The following is a 26,556-nucleotide window of genomic DNA, read 5'->3' on the forward strand; positions in this document are numbered from 1 at the left end:
TGAAGGGGAATGATGCAGATTTGAATAGGCCAGGAAAAAAGCACGAAAACTCCGTGCAGCACAACCACGCCCTCTTCCAACAATTCTGTGCAATATGTATGGACGCTTATTCCATGCTAGAATTGGTCTGTTCAACCATCAAAAGTATATCCACAGACAGAAGTGAATCACTGGAAGAAGTTCATTACTCGGAAACGAGTTAAAGCCGACGACGATTTTCAGACACCCTGTATTTAGGAGGGGAAAAGGTGCAACAAAAAGGTATCTGTATAAAATACAATCAAATATAGCAATTACAAACACATTATATAACATAAAATAGTACAAAATTATTTAATTACCCAGAAACTATACATGAAAATCCTGTCTTTAAAATCTCATAACTGCAAATCACACAAACTTATTCTGTTAGGTTCATAAGGCCTTGAGTCTTCATCTACCAGTTGATTATATTCCCCTTGCTTATTTATGTTATTTTCAGAAATCTGTCGTAATTGTTCTTCTTCAGATAACACTTCATGAAGGTCATGAGGATAAATAAGGAGCGTGTTTTCATCATTGTCCACTAGAGGAAATTCTCCAGGCCTGAATTCCACACTCAACTCTGGTGCTATTTCAGGAAGGCTTTCTAATTCACTCCTGACACAAGTTTCAGCAGCATATGACAAAGGCTCTCTGACATCTTTAGCTGCATGGTCAAATGCATGTAAGAGTTTTGTACCTTGAGAAGAAAACTTCAATTTACTACTAGGTGTCAAACATTTTGATAAGAGATTAAATCTTGAAAGCCTAGGAAATCTGGAGCTCTGATGTAAGAACCACACCATTTCATTTAGTTCTTTCAGCAAGGAGAATCGTCGAAGATTTTTCGCCTTGAGTGGAATATCTTCTTCACTGCAATATGAAAGTAGGACGGAGATGAATATTTTATCACTATAACAGAGATGTTCTGCCAGAAGGTTCAGCCCAACACCACCTAAATTGCGATATCTTCCTACTTCGTGCTTCAAAACCTGAGGTGGTGATGAAAGTACCATCACAGCATCAGCTTCAGAGAACGCCTCTTGACACCAATCAAAAGGATCCTGCAGGAAAGAATGATAAAAATTACAACAGAAAAATTCATAAATTTACATTATCTGTATGAATAAAGATGCTGTAAATGGAGAACGGTCAAAAATTACATATCAGGAGAACTAGACTTAAGGAGAATGAAAAATATAATACAGGGAATTATTTTTGGCCTTTGTCCAAAGCCAAGTATAGCTCCTACTGGGCTTAGGCCGCACTGGTCACCATCTTTGTTGACTGTCATCGGAAAAACCGCTTGGTCACGATGTTTCAACGATTTTAATTCTAATTTGTATGTTTGTCTACCGTTATCAAAAAACGCACGGATGATTGCAACTGAATTTATGACCTGGTTATGGGATTTCACTGAAGCCATGAAGAGGGAAAAGAGGCACGTCTTACTTGTCACAAGACAGAGCTGCTTAGCAATGTAACAATTGAATTCATACCATTGAACTGCACAGGATTCCTTCAACCTCCAGCTGGAGTCATAAAATGCTTTAAAGTACATTGCCGCTGCCATCAGGTCATACACATCAGAGTGTGCATTAATAATGATGTGCCAATCAAACTATCACTTCAGAAATTCTTATCTACATTTGAGGAAGTGCGTAATGAAGACATACTGAAGATCACACAGAATGATGAGGATTTAGAGTTGGAAGATGAGGCTGAAATGAGGACACATAAGCAGGCATGTGTAGGAAGGGAGGTAATGGAAAATAAGTCTGCAACAAGATATAAAAGAAATAATACACAAATAAACAGGCTTATTACCTATGGCAAACCGAGAATGATAGGAACAAACATTACCTCGAGATGTAGTAGTCATAGACCCAACTCCAAACTTGGAGAGCCATACAGGATAACATTTTAAAACATTTTGAAACGTTCATAAGACCTTCTGTAAGAGATGAAAGCCACATAACAAAACACAGTCTCCATCCTATATTTCTTTCTCACCATCCGACTCTCAAAGATCACATAATGTGCAGATAAGATAGATAAGACAGAAAGAAATGCTTTGGCGATCCTCATGGCATGAGCTGCCATCTGTCTAAATAGGGATAAATTTACACATCGGATACGGCATACATGATGCCAAGCAGCCACGACAGACTGACATCGCGGTATCTGAAGAATATGAAAACAAGACAAGCAGGTTACAAGGTGTGGCTCAACCTTTTAACATAGCTATTGAGGCTGATGAGTAGGGCTCGGAAATTGAGGAAAATATTTTTTTCCCCTTGAGTGTCCAAAGACGAGGCCCAGCATAATACATGTTCATTCTGGGTCATTATAGGCAAGAAAATGGTGGGTTTTATTAGTCCTTTTTTTGCCTTTTTAAAGGTGTTAACAACATTTCTCTAATAAATACATGTATTTGAGCCACATCTGAAAAGAGAGAAAATGAAACGAAACTAGTGTTAAACGAAACCAGAGTTATCAAATTATGTACAAGACAAGTGAAATACTGAAAGGAGAACATTTTGATGCAACTGTTTTTACTTCCGTATGAACCCTTAACATCCACTGATGTGGAGATAAGTTTCTCAATTTTTCACAACCTGCTGCCTGAAACAAACCCGGAGATGACTATTGTGATACACTGCAAGGCCAGCTGAGGTGAGGTTTTGGAGTTCCAATTTCTGTAACCCTGATGTGGTTAAGCCACATGTGATTCCAGTTATACTGATTTCCTTCTCCAGGATGTCCATTGTGGGTTCGCTGAGTACATACTAGGTGGAAAATATATTTCAATTTTATGGGCCTTATTTTTTGATGAAATGAAACTGTTGATTTTGGTGTTATAACTGATAATATTTCGTGAAATAAACTTTCATACAGATCGACGTTTCTTGTAATATCTTCCTTATAGTATGGGGTAAATCTAACTAATTTTGAAGCTCGATTGCTGCAGTCGCTTAAGTGCGGCTAGTATCCAGTATTCGGGAGATAGTGGGTTCGAACCCCACTGTCGACAGCCTTGAGGATGGTTTTCCGTACTTCCCCAGTTTCACACCAGACAAATGTTGGGGCTGTACCTTAATTAAGGCCATGGCCACTTCCTTCCCACTCCTATCCCATTGTCACCGTAAGACCTATCTGTGTCAGTGCGAGTAAAGCAACTTGTAAAAAAAAAGTACAGCAACTAATTTTGTGATTCGGAATTTTAAAGTGAACTCTTGTAATGTGTTAAATTGTTATTAAATCTTAGAACAACTAAATATACAAAATGTTATAGAAATAAATACCTGTATATAAATCACCGATACCTCAAAATGAAGTTAGGTGATCTGCCCTGTAATATGAATTTATACGTAGCCTACATTTTTTTTACATTTTGAATCACTTGTCTACAAAGTACAAACTAAGCATGATTTCAACATTATCAGGATGCAGAGCTGTGTGACGGTCAGAAAGTATCTTTGTGTAAGCAGAGAAGCCCCTTTCATTGACAACAATAGACGTCTGAAACCGTAATGCTTGCGAACACTTGGATGAAAATTCCCTGTGGTCTTCTATCAAACCACCTAAAACTTCACTAACGTCTTCTTTCTTCTCCTGTACCAGATGTGCTTGCACTATATTTTTCAAAGTCATATAGCCCTGGAAGACGTTCGTGGAAATGCTGGCGCTGCCCCGACTAGGGATGAGTAGTACAGACAGTTAAGGCGCTGGCTTTCTGAGCCCAAGTTGGCAGGTTCAGTCCGGTGGTATTTGAAGGTGTTGAAATGCGTCAGCTTTTGTTGCGTCTATTACAAACTGTTCTCTATCATATTTCAGCTTCTTTGCGATGCGTACAGTATCGTCGATTATTTGCCGCTTATAATTATGTTCATTTGCTTCATTCTTCTTCTTTTTGTGTTTCTGATTCTCTTCAGTGTTTATTGGATGTGTTTTTCATTTACCACATAATATGAATATTACAGTACTTGCACATTGGAATCTTTCTTGCAGCATCAAATACATAGAAAGCCTCACTGATGTATTCCTCGGCCCTTGAAAAAAAAAAGAACCGGCTGTGACTTTAGTTTTCGGCATTTTAATACCTAAATGCTGGACATTTTCCAGTAGCAAACTCTCACTGCCAAAGAGTATAATGCGCACTGCTGTATCTACGACCGATCTTGCTACGACCGCAACACCATTTGCTATAATCGATAACATATACTGATTTTTATTGACTGCCTTTGAGATCACGGAACTGAATACACATACTTCCGATACACAGTGCTCATCGCTTCGTGTGCGTTTGTGTAGAGAATATACAGCCTATCAAGCAACTGAGAAGAAAACTACAACAGTCACATTCTCAGAAGCATTTCAACGTTTATTGGAGAGCTCTTCCAGTACTATTTTTCATTTTTCATATCAAGTGGGGTATATTTAGTGATTATTTGTGCAATTTGTGCAATAAATCATATTTTGCGAGTTCAATATGCTAAAATATGGTACTTTTTTTTTTTTTTGCTAGTGGCTTTACGTCGCACCGACACAGATAGGTCTTATGGCGACGATGGGATAGGAAAGGCCTAGGAGTTGGAAGGAAGCGGCCGTGGCCTTAATTAAGGTACAGCCCCAGCATTTGCCTGGTGTGAAAATGGGAAACCACGGAAAACCATCTTCAGGGCTGCCGATAGTGGGATTCGAACCTACTATCTCCCGGATGCAAGCTCACAGCCGCGCGCCTCTACGCGCACGGCCAACTCGCCCGGTAATATGGTACTTTAATTACCTACAAGGTCATATAGGCAAGAAAGAAGATCTGAAAAAAATTTGTGCATATCGCTATTACCAAAAAACATGGCCTCTAGTCATTCTAAAGTTTGCAAGTACTTTTTTTAACAAACATGGAATTCCTTTCTAAATTACGTTAATCTAAAAATATATGATGTCTGTAAGAAGAAGCATGGGGAGATATCTGTGAGAGGCTTCAGTTGGAAAATAATTATATCGGCAGGACTGACCACAAATATAAAATTAGAAGGAATTTTAGCAGAACCGATTGGGGTAAATTTTCATTCATTGGGAAGGGTGTGAAGGAGTGGAACAGTTTACCAGGGGTAGTGTTTGATCCTTTTCCAAAATCTGTACAGATATTCAAGAAGAGAATAAACAGCAATAGAGAAAATAAATTAAGTGTTAGAGGGCATTCGACCAGTGCAGGTTATTGTAAATAAAATTTAAAAAATGTGTGTGAATAAATTAATTCCATCTCCTGGTCTAAGGAGTTTGGACAGCCAACGTAGAGGACTGCCTGTAGGGGTGAAGTACAGTGGGGACTTTGAGGGCCCTGGGACCGCTACGGTAGCTGTGAAGGCCCTCCAGGAACTCTGAAAAGTGGTGGCGAAAGGGGCTCTGGTTAAGACACAGCAGGTTGTTATGCTACTTAGGATCCAGAATGGGTTAAAAAAAAAAAAAATAATAATAAATAAATAAATAAATAAATAAATAAATAAATAAATAAATAAATAAATGCAATGTAAATTTTAATCTTATACCAGTTGTATAGTAACATTTGAAGTAATTCCACATACTGTATATCAGTTGACTATATTTGTAAGTAGTACAGGAGATATTATAAGTAGAATTTTGTAAACAATATAAATTTATTGAGGATGAGCTGTGTGTTTAATAGAAAAAATTGTTAGCGTAAGTTGTATAATATTGTATTATAGGAAAATTTTCTTCTCTTGTTAATTTAATATTCAGTGCTTGACAATAATGTATTTTAGTGTACCATTTGCCACCGAGGTAGATACCTCATTTGCAAATAAAGAGAATTTGATTTGATTTGAAGAAGTATTTTACTCATATATTTTTTCACTGCATGTTGCATACCACCAGAATTTTGCATTTTTAAACATTATATTTCTTCATTAGATATTTCATTAAAACTTAAATTATGAATGAATTTGGATCACATTTTGTACGTTTTCTTTGCCAGTTTTAAGGTCCTTTTTTTGTGGATATTTTTAGGTCCATTTATGGTTTTTTTTGGCACTTTATAGGACTTCAACATCCGTGCCCTACTGAAAAGATGACTAATTTTATGATCAGGTGCAAATAACAATGGATAAAACATGAAGACAAGTTGCGTTTCTTCAGATTGGAGATGGAATGTCCAAGTCAGAAATAGTAAAGACTTTTGTACTTTAACAAAAATGATGATGATGATGATGATGATGATGATGATGCTTGTTGTTTAAAGGGGCCTACCATCGAGGTCATCGGCCCCTAATGGTACGAAATGAGACGAAAAGAAATGACAAATTAAAAGTCCAAAAGCCTCCACTGACCAGAATTCAAAACATGAGGGCGAAGAATGCATGGATGGAGATGATTTTAAAACAATCAGTGGATCCGACGCGCAAAGTCTCGCATTCACAAAAACTGACGTGAAACAATAGTATTACTGACCAAGGGACTGCGTCTATAGCATAATACTAAATCAACAACGCTGTTAGTCCAAAATGGTCCAAAATCCAAGTCATCAGCCTCTCATAATGGTACTTATCGTTAGGAAAGTAGAACCATGGCATTTGTCATGTTGCGGTACTAATCAAAAGTAGCTTAGACTCGTGGCATTCCACACAGTATGGTACGAAACACAGGTAATGAAATTTGCAAAGGGAATACAGACCTATGGTGTTTCACACACTGCGGCGCTATTTACAGGCAACGCAAACCTATGATGTTCCTCACAAAATTGGACTAACCACAGGGACCCGCACTATCCCGGGGTGTTCCTCACATAGTGGGTACTAAGCATAGGCAAGGCAGAACCATGGTGTCGCTCATCCCATGGTGTTGCTCATATAGGGGTATGAATCACAGGTACTGTAGAAACCGCCAACGTACTCTATTGCTACTAATCACAAACCTATATGGTACCTAACATAGTGGTACTATGCACAAGTAAAAGCGACTCATGGTGTTCCCCGCGTGGTGGTACAAAGCACAAGTAGTCTCATGGTTCTAATTTGATCATCCCTTGGTCACCCCTTTTAGTCGCCTCTTACGGCATGCAGGGGATACCGTGGGTGTAGTCTTCGTCTGCGTTCCCCACCCACTCGGGGTTAGTGTGTTTGGTCCGCGAGAGGTATTTTATTTTCCTCAAGTCCGCCGGCAAGCCGGTTAGGACCCCCCTATCCGCCATCTGGGACGCGCCACGTGGGAATATCACCTCTCTCCCTGCTACGCCAGCGTAGTAGGTTCGTGGCTTTAACGAAAAATGCATAGCGAAGTTACTGTCTCGTCACCATGACGACGTAGGTAAACAGCTATGTCTATTGGCTTGATATCAAACTGCGTACATCCTTGCTTCTGTTGCCTTCCACAGATATATCTGAGAGACTGACAAGAATAATGGAATGTTGACCATCATACTTGAACTGTTCAATAAAAAATACAATCTTTCAGTGAAAGTAATGAATCCTTGTTTTCCATTCTATCAATAAACATGAGATTGAGCGTCCCACCTGCTTATGTACTAGAATACTAGGAATAAGGTAAGATTTCCCAAAAACCAAATAGTGAATTTGATTTTAATTGATCTGGTTTAGCATATTATGGTGCATATTTGATTTTACATTTTTTATATATGTGCATGCATATTTTACAATGTGACTGAACATAAAAATTTGGGCTCTAATGATGACATTGTCTCTCACTGAAAAACTCGAGGTTTTAGAGTTAGCTAAGCTGGTTTCTGATTGCAGGATCTTCGGCTCTATTAGTAGGGCACTACCTCCATCACATCTTATAAGCTCAGACAGGCCACCATGCTACTTGATAAGACGGCAGTGAAGTGATTTTAGATTTTCTTTTACTCACTTTGTGACTGCCTTAGAATTGTTGATAAACTTAACCATAATAGGTATCAGATTTGATCCTGTATCGACTTGTCTAAATCTATTAAAGAAACTATTTAAAATAGTTTTTAAGATGTGTACACCTTGTCAATACACCTTTAATGATTGAAAATAGCTTTTCATGACCTAAATTCTATGTCTACAGTGGCCAAAACCGTCTCCCACCAACAAGTGGCAGCATCACAATTAGGCTACAATGTTTCTGTGTACTGAATAAAGTTGAACTAGTGATTTTGCGTTCCAAAACGTTCAGTGACATTTATATTTTACCTTTATTTTATGGAGGATTGGAGGCGTTTGATTTCATATTTATTTTATAATTTACAATAATTAAAAGTGTACTGATAAGGTGGACATAACATAAACTATTTTAAATAGTTTCTTTAATAGACTGCCTTAGATGGACAGTGGCGGTTAATACCTAACAAAGTCGTGTACAAAGAACTAGAACCCATTACAGATACTATGCGTAAGAGGAGACTGGGATTCTTTGGACATATCATGAGGATGCAGGACTCGAGACTTCTGAAACAACTAGTACAACACAATCTCGTCTCAAAAAATACCACAACAGGATGTAAATGGATCAGAGAAGTAAGAGAGGATCTGAAGGAAATAGGCCTTACAACAGAAGACACCAAAAATAAGATAAAATTGAATACAAAACTCAAGAATACAAACCTCCGCTTTACCCTTACACAAAACAAACCAACAACACGCACATTTTCAACTGAGGAAAGGGCACGAAGATCGGAGCGTCTGAAGAAGTACTGGGAGGACCGCAAAGCCCGAACAATCCCTTCAAAGAGACCTGAACGACGGACTGACTAAAGTGATCCTATGTGGTCATAAAAGAAGAAGAAGAAGAAGAAGACTGCCTTAGAATTTTTAAAGTAACCTATATACACAGAGTTATATAAATAAATTACATACCATGTGGTCAGTTAAATGTACATCCGTTTCATCTATTCGGGCATCAATGTAACATTTCGTCCTCAGGTAATCAGCTAACGCTACCATGGCATCCAAATGAGTCTGACGAGATCGCTCATAGACCATGAGAACAGTAGGTGGCTTAGCTGTAAATAATAATGCACCAGACTGATTAAATACTCCTTGTAAAACTGTTCTATTTCATGATATTGTAAGATGTCTACTCACTTTTAAGAGTGAACAAATCAGAGCAATAGTGGCCTAACCACTGATCTCTATACATGGATCGCTGACGGCAGCTCTCCGCTGCAGGAGAAAGTACGCCAAGTTGAGCGCGCGGTTCGCCATGTTGGCGTACCCATCCTAGAGCTCTCCTTATGGGGAAGCAATGATAATATAGTCAATGTTAAATCGCAATTAATGGCGCGTTGGAATAATTAAAAATATAGCGACATGTTCACTCAAAGCATAAGGACATTGGGATCACTGACACGTCGTTCCGAGGTCAGTAAATCTCCAGGATAGCAATAAAAATGAGTGTATAATAACGGCCGACTAATATTAACTTAGGTGCTGAATACATGCAATTAGCGATCGGTAACACAATACGAGTGAAAATCAGTTTCTGGAAACATTGCTGTAAATTGTATACATATATGTCACGAAATTATGCATTCTTAAAATGATGTACCTATAAACGTAGCTCACTATACAGGCCTAGATTCGACATACCATAATCGGTGCTTGATGATTAATTCCTGTTTCCTGTTTCTATGAAATAACGCGCAGTGTATCAAATTAAAATATAATTGAAGCAAATGTACACATTCATAAAACCAGCAAATATTCAAAACTTGTCAATATATCACATTACCTGCAGCTTAATTTACTATTACAGACCTCTTTAATTAAATTCAGCTACCAAAGCAATATTGATGGTAATCATCAGAAACATGTAAAACCCGTTAAATGAGCCCCAAATACCACAACTAGTATAATGGGATAGCCTAAAACACCCACCACACTTTGCCTTCTCCCACCACTCCAGTGTCTGAAACCTATAATTATTACTGATGTAAATAAGGTCTAGAATTCCTCCAGACTTCATTTTCTAAGATTGTTATAAGGTCACGTCAATTATTTCATCAAAACCGTCAGTTTAATTATGACAAATAAATAAAAATATAAGTAAATCTTTACTTGCAGTTAATGTTCAGTAAAATTGAAAACAGTTGGCTATACATCACTTCTAAGGCGTGCAGTTTGTCCATTTTTATCTAAACAGTCTTCCTCAACGTGATGGGAGCAGAGAACAGCTGTTTTAGAAGGCTCCCAAGTCTCCCGCCTGATACTCCTAATCCATGATCTTAGATGTTCGGGTTTCGAGAAAGGAAACCTAGAAAAATTGCCATTTTGCTCCCAGAATATGCGAAATAAGATATAATAAACCTAAAACTCAAAACACTACCCTAGGAAGATTATTATGTACAGTATAAAACTCACCGATGAAATGATTTCTCCTTCTGCTGATCGTTTCTGTTTGTACATCCATAAGCTGAACACTGCGGTATGTTAATACCCGGTAGGATGTTTCTTCATTCGGATTTCACATAAATACATGCACATTTAAATTTAATTTTGTAATTTACAAGCAGTGTCCGCCTCTGTGGTGTAGTGGTTAGTGTGATTAGCTGCCACCCCCAGAGGCCGGGGTTCGATTCCCGGCTCTGCCATGAAATTTGAAAAGTGGTATGAGGGCTAGAACGGGGTCCACTCAACCTCGGGAGGTCAACTGAGTAGAGGGGGGTTCGATTCCCTCCTCAGCCATCCTGGAAGTGGTTTTCCGTGCTTTCCCACTTCTCCTCCAGGCAAATGATGGGATGGTACCTAACTTAAGGCCAAGGCCGCTTCTTTCCCTCTTCCTTGTCTCTATCCCTTCCAAACTTCCCATCCCCAACAAAGCCCCTGTTCAGCATAGCAGGTGAAGCCGCCTGTGCGAGGTACTGGCCATACTCCCCAGTTGTATCCCCGACCGAAAGTCTGAATCTCCAGGACACTGCCCTTGAGGCGGTAGAGGTGGGATCCCTCGCTGAGTCCGAGGGAAAAACCAACCCTGGAGGATAAACAGATTACGAACAAACGAATTTACAAGCATACTAGAAGGCAACAAACCTAAATTCATAAAATACACTATACTTCTTTTGAAATAACACAGCACAGAACACCCGTAGAACTACAATCAAGGGGGTTGGCGTCACTGAACTAAGCATAAACAAAGCAAGCCCGCTCCTCGTGGTCTATTCAATGGGTCTACTGCACCGTGCGCTCGCTGCCATCTTACTACGCCAATCATCTTCTATTCGGCTTACTGCTACCTAAGCCACCAGCCATCCATGTATAGAGATCGGTGGGCCTAACCAATATTTTTGAATGAAGTGTGATATCAGCCTGTATTAGCCTTTTATGGTCTAAACTCTGTCTGCAGTGGACAAAACTGTCTCCCACCAACATGTACCAGTATAACAATTACAATGTTTCTGTGTACTGAATAAAGTTTTTACTAGTGATTTTGTGTTCCAAAAAGTTCAGTGACATTTATATTTTACCTTCAGTAACATTTATATTTTACCTTCCTTTCACATGGAAGACTGAAGGTGTTTGATTTCATATTTTCATATTTAGATATAGATAGATTTATTTATTGTCAACAGGTTATTTTCAAAATTATAGACAATTGAATTAAACATTATATATAACAAATACGACTTAAATAATACTAATTTCCTAAAAGATTAACAAAGTTTAAACTAAACCAGAGATGTTTGTATACACATATTTACACCACCTTAGATAAATAAATAAATAAATAAATAAATAAATAAATAAATAAATAAATAAATAAATAAATAAATAAATAAATAAATAAATAAATAAATAAATAAATAAATAAATAAAATGAATCTCCTTAAATAATTGTCATGATTAAACTACATCTAGGGGCATCTATATATTTTACAGAGAGTACCGGTACCTTACATTCGTGAGGTCGTTAGAGCACGCCGTCTACTTAGATGGGGATGAGTGAAAAACGTCAACTGATTCACCCACCTTATTAAGTGATTTTAGTGCCCTCAGGAGCCATAAGTTTGCCCAAGCCACAGTTCTCACTTTAGGCAGATGGTAAATGTACCTCTGCCTAGCATTGCGACGAGGAACATGTGATGGAATCAACTCAAATGATGTTGAGCAATCCACTCTCAAATGATGTTGAGCAATCCACTCTCTTCGTCAGACACTTATAAAGAAGGAGGGCACTGGCACATCTGCAGCGCGACTGCAATGTCCTCATACTTATAGTCTCACAAAAAGGCCCTTAATCAGATGAAGAGAGAGAAACACCCAAACCTTTGTAGCTGATCCATTCATGAATCTTATTTGGGGTCTTTCAAAGTTTTGTATTAAATACTGCTGAGAAGGCAGCCACACCTCACAACAGTATTCTAACGATGGCCTGATTAGAGTGCAAAACAAACTTATCAAGAGTTCTAGGAGAAACAAGTTTGGTGCAGTTTCTTTTCAGAAAGCCAAGTAATTTAAACCTTTTCCTAGAAATCTTGTCTAAATGTTTCTTGAAGGAAAGACCGTAACAGTTTGAAAGTATCACACCAAGATAATTTATTTCATTCACATGAGCTATTTGAAACTTGCATAAATGGTAGGGGTAATTTACCGTTTCCAACTTAAGTGAAAATGTAATTGCATTGCATTTTGAGGTATTCAAATCAAGTAGAAACTGTACCGGATGGTACACCCCGATCCCGCAAATTTAAATTGTGCGCCTAGAAAGTATCCCCTACTGGAGAAACTCTGAAATTTAAAATCGGTATTAAATTAAAGGTTTCTTGGAAGATGTCACTACTGTAAATTTTGAAGTGTTCTGAACTGTGTCTATTTCGATTTGTGTTTGTTTGCTCTGTAGCAAGAAGTGTGGATATTCTCTTCTAGATGTCACTACATAAAAACTATAACTGTGCACCCTGGTGCGAAGTGAACAAACTGTTTTTGAAGAAATTTTGTATCCATAAGTTTGTTCTTTGTTAAATTTCTTTCTTTCATTTTTTGGGTTGGCAATATTGATCTCTGTTTCCGCCAGTTTTAAATTCAGCCAATCCTGAATTTTCTAAATTAATTTTCCATCAATCCTAGATTTCTTCTTCAGTTTTGTCATGTAATCTTTAGTCGACCAATAAAAGGTAGTGGGCGGGACTGTTTTATTCACAAAAGGTCTCAAACTTTCCCCGAGCATATAAAACTGCTGAGGTTCATGGCTCGTCGCCACTCCATCGACAACTCGCTTTGTGTGTGATTATGTAGCAGGGGGCGGGAAGCGCCTTTTTCTTCGGGCAGCAGTTCATCAACAAGGTAATGGCCGTTTAAGAACTTTATTTCTTGCTAGCTCAGTAGTTTTAACCCGCGGGGGAAGGTTCGAATACTTTTCAATGTAAACCTTACTATATTCATGTAAATTAACCGCAATTTGGGATAGAGAGTAGTTAACCCTCTCGAGCTCCCACTCGTGTTGTTTTGAGGTGACTACGTTTTTATAACCGATTTTTTTCTCTTCTTAATGTAATAAATTATTCTTCTACGAGTCACCTCCCTAGTATGGGATTAGCCCCTGTATATCTGGCCGAGTGCCACCTAGGTTTTAAGAAGTGTCATGTAGGAGTGCAAGCTACGCCTCCAGTCAATTTGGTTTTTTTTCGGCCATTTAATTAACCCAAAGTTTTGTTTTCTTCATATAAAGGCCCTGTAGGTTGGGTACAAGATACCCCTGTTTCACTGTATGTGTGCCTTGAGGGCAGTTAGGAGTGAAGTTTGTTGTGGCCTTTGATAGGCTTGTAAACTTAAGAGCGGGACTGCTCTTTCCAAATTTGATTTCTGCGTGCTTCTAGGAGGCTTGACATTCTAATTAGGGGCAATTGCTCCTTGGTATGAAGGGGTTTTCTGCCCTTTGGTTGTGAGCTGAGGGCTCAAGGAATGTAAAACGGGGCTCGAAGCCCCAAAACTTTTAACGACTGTAATCTATAATTTCTTAATTTGTTGATTTGCTACTTGGTACCTGTTACACTTTTGTTATTTGCTGTCATTTGTTGATTTTGAAAAGAAAATATAACCTTTGTTAAAGTTTTAAATTAACTTTAATTTGGTAGTTGAGACCTATTCCAGCCCGCACCTTCTTTCACCTCTGCTGTTCCACAGATACCTCGGAACAAGTGGTAGCAGAGCGTGGTTGAATGGGTCTCAATTTAGCCCCTTTTGATGGCTAATCATTGGTTTCGATTCAAACTCTAACAATTTTCTAAGTTGCTGGCATTTTTTTTATTTTTCTAAAATTAGAAATGTGCAATCTGGAGGTACGGTTACAGTAGATTCCAATAAGCTTAAAGAGTCCCTTGATTTGCCTATTTCCATCCCCACTTTGGGAGAGAAAGAGATTGACGATGCTCTCTCCACGATCACTGACAATACTACTGAGCTAGCAACTGTAGTTAGTTTTTTTGAAGTAAGTGATCCATCTCCTAATCAACTCAAAAGATACAGGTCAGATTGTACCACTTTTATAATAGGGTATGTGATCTATTGTCCCTGAAGTTAAATGACCTTCAAGGTAAGGAACCTAGCGCTGTTGCCGAAAACTTGTCCAAAATGTCTAGTAAAGTTAGCCATTTGTTATCTGGATCTGCTATTCCAAAAACCGACCAGCCTATGGTAGTAAATATCGTAAGTGGGGAGGATTCCTCTAAAGAGGAAGGAGGTAGTACTGCGGAGGCTACCCAACGAACATCTGCCCCATTAGAAACCGAGTCCGATCGTCGCACGTCCATTCCACCCTTCGTGTTAAATAATGCACCTTCTGAATTTGCTTCTCCACCACTTAGGCCCCTTCCTACTACGTCACCGGGTTTCAGCAGTTTGCCCCAGCCTTTAGCAATGTTGCTCAGAGGTATTTCTAAGTTTTCTGTTAACTCTACCAGTGACGTAATTTCATTCTTAAGGTTTTTAGTTGAGTTTCAGGATCATGCCCTGGTTTTTTCTCTTTCTCCGTGTCAAATTTTGCAGATCATTTATCCCTATGCAATTGGTGTTCTCTCCAACAAGATAGTTAGGGCAATTGCTGAACAGTCATCCATAGAAGACTTCCACGCCCATCTGTTAGCTAATTTTATTCCGGCTTGAGCTAGGTCATCTCTAATTCAGAAGTATTATTATAGAGTGCAGCGACTTGATGAAAACCTGGCAGACTTCATACAAGACATCAACTTCTATACTAGGGTATTCACCCTTCATTTTCCCGAAGATCAAATCGTTCAAGCCATTGTGGAAGGAATTTCACCACCTTACAGATCATACTTGTGTTTTGCGTCGCGTCCGCAAACTTTTGCCGAGTTAGAGGCTATGGCTGTCTCAGCCGAAGGAGTTAGATACGCCGATACCTTGCGTGTCGCGAAAGAACCCCCTCCATCCTCTAGTAGTTTTCGGCCTCCACCTCGCCGACCCGTCACACCCTGTAAATGTTACGCTTGCGGGTCGCCTGACCATCTTCACAATAAATGTCCATTGATCAAGTCTAGTGGGACAAGGAATGGAGCAGGGTTATCTCAAGGCTGTTTTAAATGCGACGCGTTTTCCCATATCGCCAAGAAATGCCCAAATTCGAATAGCACCCCCTCCTGCTCAACTTCTGGTGCAACCTCCACCAATGCCAATAATAACAAGTGACTAATGGCTTCGGCTGAGTCAACTAACTCTTCTTTCCGAGGCTCAGCCCCAAGTAAAACTGCCGAATTCCCAAGGAAAACTCAGTCTTCAAATTTATCTTTCGATGGTCCCAAAGAATGTCTTAGGATTGCGGCGGATACCCCCGCACCTGTTCCTTTTCTCAAAACTGAATTAAATAATGAACCTGTAACAGCTCTATTAGATTCTGGCAGTGTTTGTTCTATTATTTCGGCTGAATGGTACTCCAAATTGAAAACTGTTTGTAATCTTCCTAATTTTGGTTCGACTTCGGTTCATTATGTTTCGGCAAACTCATCCCCATTAGATATTTTAGGTTTTCTGTATGCTAAAATCCGCATTTCGAAGTTCACTTGGAAAATAAAACTGTTTGTGTCCAAGCACTTGTCTTGCCCCATTATATTGGGAGCTGATTTCATGTCTCACACCGGTCTAGTGCTCGACCTTCAGAGCAAGTCGTGCACGTTCAAATTTGCTTCGAATTGTAAAATCCCTTTATTGAAATGTAGTTCTGTGTCCTGTTCATCTGTTTCGCCTGCCCAGGATGAGATGTTGTTAGATCTTAGACATCTACCTGAGGAGCAGGCTGATAGTATTCGTAAGTTGTGTCAGTCGTTTCCAGAGGTGTTCTCTGATACTCTTGGTGTTACTGACCTTATTGAATACAAGATTGAGTTTACGGATTCGATTCCTGTCCGTTTTCCACCTTATAGGCTGTCTCCTCCTAAAATGAAAGCTTTGAAGGAAATCATAGATCAGGATGGTATTATTCGGCCCTCTAAGTCAGCGTATTCTTCCCCTATTTTTCTAGTCCCGAAACCCCAAGGTGGCTTCAGGCCTGTGATTGATTATAGGGCTCTCAATCGGAACGTGGTGTTACAATCTGTGCCCCTTCCTGACCTTCATTCTTGCTTTTCCTGGTTTCGTAAAGCTAAGTTCTTCACCATATTCTTCACAATATTCTGTGCTACTCCACTGCTGAGTATGCTTGCTCCGTGTGGCATAAGTCCAGCCATGCCAAAAACATAGATGTAGCACTAAATGACACCTGCCGTATTATCACAGGTTGTTTAAGACCTACTCCCATAGATAAACTCCACTGTCTCGCTGGTATAGCACCACCTGAAATCCGACGTGAGATTGCTGCTAGGCATGAGAAAAGCAAGGCTATGACTATGGAAGCCCATCCTTTGTATGCCTGTCAACCAGCACATCCTAGGTTGAAATCAAGAAAGAGCTTCTTGACAACCACTGAAGCTCTTAAAGGAACTCCACAACAAGCAAGAATCTCAATGTGGCGGGAAAAATGTCAACATTTGAGAGAATGGATGGTTCCAAAGGAAGAACTTCCTCCTGGACATTCTGAAAAGTGGACAACATGGAAGGCTCTCAATCGATTACGCTCCAGTACCACGAGATGCAAGACCAACCTACAGAAATGGGGCCTTCCTGTGGAGACAGTTTACTGCAAGTGTGGTACTAAGCAGACTAACGAACATCTTCTACTGTGTCCATCTTCTCCAGCCACTTGTACCATTAAAGATCTAATAAGAGCAACTCCAAATGCGCTTGTCGTGGCCAATTTTTGGTCAACCAATGTTTAAAATTTTTTGGTTTAATTTTTGTCTCTCTTACTTTGTACTTCTGACACGATAAATAATAAATATTCACGATATTAACTTTAAAAATATTTGTAAATACCGGTATCTGTAGGTTCGTTGGTTGTACTTACAAAGACAGATTATCATAAGGAATAGTACCGTAACTTCTGCAGCAACTTCTCCGGTATTTCGTATAGATATACGCTCAAACTATCGCGAAGGTATTAATTTACTACATTAAAAAACACGATACGCCTGTAAACTTCCATTTAAAAAGAAGTTAAAGAGATTACACGGTAATAGTTAACAGTCGTATTGTTATTGATTATTGTCGCTCCTCATATTCAAATATTGCATTGTTGGCTACAGTCGTGAACAAAGGGTGTAGTGTAGTCAAGTAAATATAAATAAAAATCAGCTGACCTTGTATTCCATTCATTTGTACTTCTGAGTAGGTAGTTAGTATCCGTAATTTATATTTCGCTCCCTCGATCTTTCAGTATTTATGAGCGGTTAGCTAATAATAATAAAGTTCATATATCCCAGTAATTGCAGTTCAAGTCCCTGGAGTAATAGTAGTAGTAGTTTTGACAGAAATATTTGAGAAATTATTGTAGACAACCTCGTATTTTTCAGTAGGCCTAATTAAGGATACTTTTTTTTTTTCTCCGTCCCGTGGAGTAGGGAAAATAATAGTAATCCACCAGCTGTAATAATCACATAACCATATTTCAGTAGAATTGTAGTGAAGATAAGGTATAATATATTAGATAGTATCTTGCCAGTTATATTAGTGTTTTTCTTCGTGTACGGCAATCCTTTTGATACTTAAGCATTTAACCAAACGCATTATAGTGTAGTGTAGATACATTGTAGTATAGATACAGTACAGTACATTTAGATAGTGCCGTATCTTGCCTGCTATATTTGTGTGTTATCTTTCGTGTGTATCTATTAGACCCTAATACTAATAATAATTTGTCTAAGCATTTAGCTTCGTTGGTAATCTTTGAGTACAGTAGTTCCTGCAAATTTCATTTCTGTTGTGCTTAGTAGTGACATACGGTACGGTACCGGTATCGTAATTAGGATACGTCTGAAAGTAATGTAAAAATTACTGTAGTGTACTGTACAGTAGTATACGAGTAATATCCTATTAGAATTTAGTGTGCTTATTTTATTATTGTAAAATATTTGTGTAGTACTGGTGTAGTAGAGGTATCCGTAGAAACTCTTACTAAAATATTGTTGAAATTAGGATAGGCTTAATTGCAGTTTGGAATTGTGTAGTTCTTGTGTATTACTTTCGATATTCAGTAATTAACAGCAGTTTTTATCCTGTTAGGGGTTGTAGGATAAAAAAAAAAATAGAGCACGACTAAGTAGTATTGTAGTGTAGTCGTATATTAATTACCTTATTGTTGTGTACTATCCCAGACAATATATCCCTCCGTTAATTTATTTTTTTGCAAATAAGTTACATAATTTTTTTAATTTATAATTTTTCCCCCGTAAAGAATGGCTAAGGAGCGCGAGTGTACTTATTGTGGGTGTGGTGAGGCATTGAGGGGTATGAGGGAGGAGTTGGAAAGTTTGAGGGAGATAATTAGGATTCTCACAGAAGACAGGAAGGAAGATAGGACTCCCTCAAACAATGTACAGGTTACAGTAGGTGTACAAGAGGGAGGGGAAGGAAAGGGAGGAGTTGTAGAAAACAGGTGGTCTAATGTTCTAAGGGGAAGGAGATTGCAGGCCAAGGGCTCTATTCAGGATCAGAATTCAGGACAGGTGTCTGTGCGAAATCGGTACGAGTCACTCCAGGTAGAACAACAGAGGGAAGATGAGGGACAGGAAACTGTTGCTGAGATGCATGGAAGTAGGAGGAAGGGAAAAGGTAGGAAAGGGAAATGTAGAGTAGAGGATAGGAAAAGACAGGTGGAACAGGGTCATGGGAAGGAGAAAAGGGAGGAGGAAGTAGCTTCTGCAGCTATCAGGAAAGATAGGGCTGACCAGGAGGGGAGGGGATCAAATGAGGTGGGTAGGGTTGAGGCTCTGGTCATGGGGGATTCCATCGTTAGACACGTGGGGAAAGTGTGTGGAGGAAAGGGTACCAGGGTAGAATGATATCCAGGAATTAGGTTGAGGCAGATGTTGAGGAAAGTAGAAGAGAGGGAGGAGGGGAAGGAGAAGGTGGTAGTGTTTCACGTTGGTACCAACAACGTAAGCCAAGCTGATATAAGTACCAACATAGTTGGAGATGTGTGGGATCTGGTAAATGCAGCACGGGTGAAGTTTAAGAAAGCGGAGATTGTTATTAGTGGAATACTGTGTAGGAGGGATACTGACTGGAGGGTGATTGGGGATTTAAATGAGACTATGGAGTGGGTATGTGGGAAACTGGGAGTGAAATTTCTAGATCCTAATGGGTGGGTAGGAGATAGGGATCTGCGCTCGGATGGCCTTCATTTAAACCGCAGTGGTACGTATAAGTTAGGAAATTTGTTTGGAAGGGTAATAGGGAGGTACATTCAGGGAAACGGGATGGCCTAGGGAGCGGTGATAAAGGAACAGGGAACTGGAAATCAAGTAGGGATGACATAAAATTGTTAGTGCTGAACTGTAGAAGTATTGTAAAGAAAGGAATAGAATTAAGTAATTTAATAGATATATATTTACCAGATATTGTAATAGGAGTTGAATCATGGCTGAGAAATGATATAATGGATGCAGAAATTTTCTCACGGCACTGGAGTGTGTATCGTAGAGATAGGATAGGAAAGGTGGGAGGGGGAGTTTTCATTCTGGTGAAAGAAGAATTTGTAAGCTACGAAAAAGTTAAAGATGAGACACATGAAATTCTAGGTGTAAGGCTCATTTCTAAAGATAATAGGCAGCTTGATATATTTGGAGTGTACAGATCGGGAAAGGGTAGCACTGATGCGGATTCGGAATTATTTGATAGGATAGTCAGCTATGTGGGAAACGACATGGAAAGAAATGTGATTGTAGCAGGAGATCTGAATTTGCCAGATGTAAATTGGGAAGGAAATGTGAACGACAGGAAGCATGACCAACAAATGGCAAATAAGTTAATATGGGAAGGACAGCTGATTCAGAAAGTGATGGAACCAACCAGAGGGAAAAATATCCTGGATGTGGTGCTGATAAAACCAGATGAGCTTTATAGGGAAACTGAAGTAATAGATGGTATTAGTGATCATGAAGCTGTTTTTGTGGTAGTTAAAAATAAATGCGATAGAAAGGAAGGTCTTAAAAGTAGGACTGTTAGGCTGTACCATATGTCTGATAAAGCAGGTATGAGGCAGTTTCTAAAAAGTAACTATGATCGGTGGAAAACGGTAAATAAAAATGTAAACAGACTCTGGGATGGGTTTAAAGAAATTGTTGAGGAATGCAAAAACAGGTTTGTACCTTTAAGGGTGGTGAGGAATGGTAAAGACCCACCTTATTATAATAGAGAAATAAAGAGACTTAGAAGGAGGTGCAGACTGGAAAGAAATAGAGTTAGAAATGGCTGTGGAAGTAAGGAGAAATTGAAGGAACTTACTAGAAAATTGAATCTAGCAAAGAAGGCAGCTAAGGATAACATGATGGCAAGCATAATTGGCACTCATACAAATTTTAGTGGAAAATGGAAGGGTATGCATAGGTATTTTAAGGCAGAAACAGGTTCCAAGAAGGACATTCCAGGAATAATTAATGAACAAGGGGAGTGTGTATGTGAGGATCTTCAAAAGGCAGAAGTATTCTGTCAGCAGTATGTAAAGATTGTTGGTTACAAGGATAATGTCAAGATAGAGGAAGAGACTAAGGCCAAAGAAGTAATAAAATTTACATATGATAACAATGACATTTACAATAAGATACAAAAGTTGAAAACTAGAAAAGCGGCTGGAATTGATCAGATTTCTGGGGATATACTAAAGACAATGGGTTGGAATGTAGTACCATATCCGAAGTACTTATTTGATTATTGTTTGGTCGAAGGAGCTATACCAGATGAATGGAGAGTTGCTATAGTAGCCCCTGTGTATAAAGGAAAGGGTGATAGACATAAAGCTGAAAATTACAGGCCAGTAAGTTTGACATGCATTGTATGTAAGCTTTGGGAAGGCATTCTTACTGATTATATTAGACATGTTTGTGAAATTAATAACTGGTTCGATAGAAGGCAATTCGGTTTTAGGAAAGGTTATTCCACTGAAGCTCAACTTGTAGGCTTCCAGCAAGATATAGCAGATATCCTGGATTCAGGAGGTCAAATGGACTGTATCGCGATTGACATGTCTAAAGCATTTGATAGGGTGGATCATGGGAGACTACTGGCAAAAATGAGTGCAATTGGACTAGAAAAAATAGTGACTGAATGGGTTGCTATATTTCTAGAAAATAGATCTCAGAGAGTTAGAGTAGGTGAAGCTTTGTCTGACCCTGTAATAGTTGAGAGGGGAGTTCCTCAGGGCAGTGTTATCGGACCTTTATGTTTTCTTATATATATAAATGATATGAGAAAAGGAGTGGAATCGGAGGTAAGGCTTTTTGCGGATGATGTTATTCTCTATAGAGTGATAAATAAGTTACAAGATTGTGAGCAACTGCAACGTGACCTCGAAAATATTGTGAGATGGACAGCAGGCAATGGTATGTTGGTAAACGGGGCTAAAAGTCAGGTTGTGAGTTTCACAAATAGGAAAAGTCCTCTCAGTTTTAATTACTGCGTTGATGGGGTGAAAGTTCCATTTGGGGATCATTGTAAGTATCTAGGTGTTAATATAAGGAAAGATCTTCATTGGGGTAATCACATAAATGGGATTGTAAATAAAGGGTACCGATCTCTACACATGGTTATGAGGGTGTTTAGGGGTTGTAGTAAGGATGTAAAGGAGAGTGCATATAAGTCTCTGGTAAGACCCCAACTAGAGTATGGTTCCAGTGTATGGGACCCTCACCAGGATTACCTGATTCAGGAACTGGAAAAAATCCAAAGAAAAGCAGCTCGATTTGTTCTGGGTGATTTCCGACAAAAGAGTAGCGTTACAAAAATGTTGCAATGTTTGGGTTGGGAAGAATTGAGAGAAAGAAGAGCTGCTCGACTAAGTGGTATGTTACATGTAATAAATATCATTTTTATTTATTAGACCACCTAATCAATACAAAATCGTCTTGGATGATTTACATAAATTTGTTAGCTAATAGTGTTATTATTTCAATTAAGTTGTATGTTCCGAGCTGTCAGCGGAGAGATGGCGTGGAGTGACATTAGTAGACGAATAGGTTTGAATGGCGTTTATAAAAGTAGGAAAGATCACGATATGAAGATAAAGTTGGAATTCAAGAGGACAAACTGGGGCAAATATTCATTTATAGGAAGGGGAGTTAGGGATTGGAATAACTTACCAAGGGAGATGTTCAATAAATTTCCAATTTCTTTGAAATCATTTCGGAAAAGGCTAGGAAAGCAACAGATAGGGAATCTGCCACCTGGGCGACTGCCCTAAATGCAGATCAGTATTGATTGATTGATTGATCTTGGACCTCAACCAGGCTTATAACCAGATACCGTTAGCAGAGGAATCCAAACACCTGACAGCGTTTGCCACGGACTGGAATTTGTATGAATACAACCGCATGCCTTTTGGGCTCCCCACGGGAGCGGCTGTACTTACGAGACTGCTAGACAGGGTCTTCTCCGACATCAAATTCGAGTACTTGTATCATTATCTGGATGATGTCGTCGTATTTTCTGAGACCTTTGAGGAACACCTTGATCATCTGAAAGAGGTCCTAAGCCACCTTCGTAAGGCAGGGTTAATGGTGAAGTTGTCCAAGGTGGCATTCGCTAAGCCCTCCATGTCGTTTCTGGGGCACATTGTGTCGCCCGATGGTGTCGCAGTCGATCACTCTAGAACACAGGCCATCCGTGATTTCAAACCTCCCAAGGACATAAAGGGATTGCTAGATTCATTGGTATGGTGAATTTCTTCAGGAAGTTTATTCCAAATTTCGCCAATAGAGCGGCGCCCTTGAACTTACTTCGTAGAAAAGGCATCAAATTTGAGTGGGGACCTTCTCAACAAGCCGCTTTTGAAGATCTTAAATTAGCTCTGTGTAATGCCCCTGTTCTTGCCATGCCCGATTTCTCTAAGAAATTCATCGTCCAAACCGACGCGTCATCGTCGGCAGTGGCTGCGGTCCTTCTTCAAGAGACCGAACTAGGGAGGCGACCCATCGCCTATGCATCTAGGACTCTTTCGGCTCAAGAAGCCAAGTATTCCATCTATGAACTTGAGGGTTTGGCTGTCTTGTTTGCGCTAGAAAAGTTCCGCCTTTATCTGGAACATGTCAAGTTCGACTTGGAAACTGATAACCAAGCCTGAAGTTGGGTCTTAGGTAGGCCGCGTCGCACAGGTCGTATAGCTCGGTGGGCCATCCGAATTTCTGCCCTCCAATTTGACGTTAGGCATATAAGAGGTACTGAAAATGTTGTGGCGGACGGACTAAGCCGTATGATTTTTAATGAGGTAGAGTCCCCTGAACAGGTTGATCGTTCTTCACCTCCCGAGTCCATACTACCTGAGGTCAATGCCATTCTAACAGATGCTCCCACGCTCTTTAGGGATATTGAAAAATATCAACGTGAAGATCCGACGCTGGCTCCGATAATGGAAACCCTTTCTTCTGGGGAACACGTCGTCCCTTATGTACTGAGGAATGGTGTTTTATGTTGCCCGTCAAGGCATGATAAGATGATGAAAGTTGTGGTTCCAGCTGTTCTCGTGCCCATGATCTTCAAGTACTATAATGAGACCCCATTAGGGGGGCATTTAGGCATCTTCAAAACCCGTGAAAAGATCCGTGAAATGTTCATTTGGAAGGGTATCGACGAAGAAATCCGTGAATTAGTAAAAGCTTGTAAAACTTGTTGGCTTAGTAAACCCTATGTCCACTAAGCAAGGGCTCTTGTCTTCTCATCAGGCGTCGCACCCCATGGAACGTCTTTATATCGACTACGTAGGACCCTTCCCCCAGTCAAAGGGGAACGCCAACAAATTCATTTTTGTGTGTGTAGACTGTTTCACAACATTTTCCTGGTTATTTCCGACTAAGCTGGCTACCGCTCAGTCCACTATTTCTTGTTTAAATTCCATTTTTGCTTCATTTGGTCCGTGTCAATATATTGTGTCTGATAATGCTAAAGCCTTTACCTCTAATCTCTTTCGTAAATTCTGTTTTGATCTATCTATCTCTCATGTAACAACTTCTGCTTACTATCCTCAACCATCTCTGGCTGAATGGGTCAATTGTAATCTGAGGTCGGCGCTGATTGCATATCATCATGAAGATCATTCTAGGTGGGACACGTCCCTGCATTGGTTAGCTTTTGCTTTGAATTCGGCAGTTCATGAATCTCATAAATTTACTCCAGCTTCTTTGATGTTCAAGTTTGTTCCCAACATGCCGCTTTCTAACCTTTGGTCTCTTAGTGATATTCTACCTGAGACAATAGATCCTGATAACATTAAAGATCTTTGGAAGAAGGCCAATCTTAAAATTTCTCATGAAAAGGTTAGGGAAAGATATGATCGTGGACGGAGGCCCACCAATTTAAAGGTAGGAGACCAAGTTATGGTCAAGAATTTTGTTCCCGCGGGCAAGCTTGCCCCCAGATTTCATGGCCCGTGCATAATTTTAGATTTTCTTACGCCGGTCACTTTGTTAGTGAGTAATCCAGCCACCGAGAGGATCTTTAGGGTACATCTGTTGCAGATAAAGTCTGTGTAATGTCTAATAACTTAGTCTTGAAAGTCTGGCTGCAACAGCGTAAAGGTTATATTTTTGGTTTCATTTTTAGGCCTTCTGCCCTTTGAATAATGTTCCTTGTATTTAAATATTCATTGTACAACCTCCCCTGTCAGTTAAACTGCTATCCTGCCCACCTAGGCCATTACCATGCTCCCGTCTCCTGCTCAAACACACCAGTGGCTTGAAAAAACAAGGTAACGCCGCTAACCCCTCAGCCTCAACGTCTATACCGTACCCACTAAATAAGTTGTCTCCAACAACATCTTTCTGACGCAGAAATTTTAATGTTTCAGTGCCCGGCAGCTGCTCGGCGTCGTACTCCCACTGTGGTGGGGTACGGGCCCACCCCACTCCCGTGATGGCTATTTGAGTACGGCGCGCTGGAGTCCATCTCACGGCACGGGCTGTTGTGCAGCAGCCCTTCCATCTACTCAGCGGGAAGCTTAAACTTTGCCTCTCATCTGCGGCGTGCAGCACCTCTACCCCTCTCATAGTGCGGGAGAACGGTATCTCAGGGTACTTGAGGGGTCTGAGCGACATCGGTGAAATATCGGCAGCGGCGGCAGGAATTGCCGTCAAGACCAAGCAGCATGTAACTGTCACATGGACATCCTATACCTACGTTTAATATATTTTGACTTCAACATCAACAATGCTGAACTTTAAAATATATTCCTTCAAGAATTAAAGTTTTGTTTTGAAATCCAACTACTACCGTACTCAAAAATTTTGCATCTAAATCCAACTACAACAAAGACACTCCCTAGCTGGAGTTCAACTAACTCCTAAGTACGTTGGAACAGGTCTTCATGCTTTAAATGGTTTCTGTTTAAATGCTGCTACTGATTCTGAAAATTTTTAATAACTCCTCCATATACTCCTACAAATCTATTTCAAAGGAGGCTGCAATTCAATTAATTTCAAATTATCTACAACAAACTTGGACTTTGTTCTGGGAAAAGATTTTCTTCAACATTCTTCTGTGTCACCACTGGGAAGGACTTTGGGGGGGGGGGAGGTCTGTACCGGTTGGTACACCCCGATCCCGCAAATTTAAATTGTGCACCTAAAAAGTATCCCCTACTGGAGAAACTCTGAAATTTAAAATCGGTATTAAATTAAAGGTTTCTTGGAAGATGTCACTACTGTAAATTTTGAAGTGTTCTGAACTGTGTCTATTTCGATTTGTGTTTGTTTGCTCTGTAGCAAGTAGTGTAGATATTCTCTTCTAGATGTCACTACATAAAAACTATAACTGTGCACCCTGGTGCGAAGTGAACGAATGTTTTTGAAGAAATTTTGAACCATAAGTTTGTTCTTTGTTAAATTTCTTTCTTTCATTTTTTGGGTTGGCATTATTGATCTCTGTTTCCGCCAGTTTTAAATTCAGCCAATCCTGAATTTTCTAAATTAATTTTCCATCAATCCTAGATTTCTTCTTCAGTTTT

General features: G+C 39.6%; 1 protein-coding gene across 2 annotated transcripts in view; it reads right to left on the minus strand.

Moving 5' to 3' along the window:
* Nucleotides 1–304: 304 nt before the first annotated feature.
* The window catches only part of LOC136858753 (uncharacterized), an 89,034-nt gene continuing 62,782 nt past the window's right edge, over nucleotides 305–26,556 (minus strand). For both annotated transcript variants that reach the window (XM_068229706.1, XM_068229708.1), the window contains 2 exons: nucleotides 8,883–9,028; nucleotides 305–1,085 (listed from right to left, as the gene is read on the minus strand). In XM_068229706.1, coding sequence (XP_068085807.1) covers nucleotides 378–1,085; nucleotides 8,883–9,028 — 854 coding nt within the window. In that variant the 3' untranslated portion in view covers nucleotides 305–377. The remainder of the gene's footprint in view (nucleotides 1,086–8,882; nucleotides 9,029–26,556) is intronic.

Source organism: Anabrus simplex, chromosome 1 (assembly GCF_040414725.1).
Source record: "Anabrus simplex isolate iqAnaSimp1 chromosome 1, ASM4041472v1, whole genome shotgun sequence".
NCBI classification, from domain to species: domain Eukaryota; kingdom Metazoa; phylum Arthropoda; class Insecta; order Orthoptera; family Tettigoniidae; genus Anabrus; species Anabrus simplex.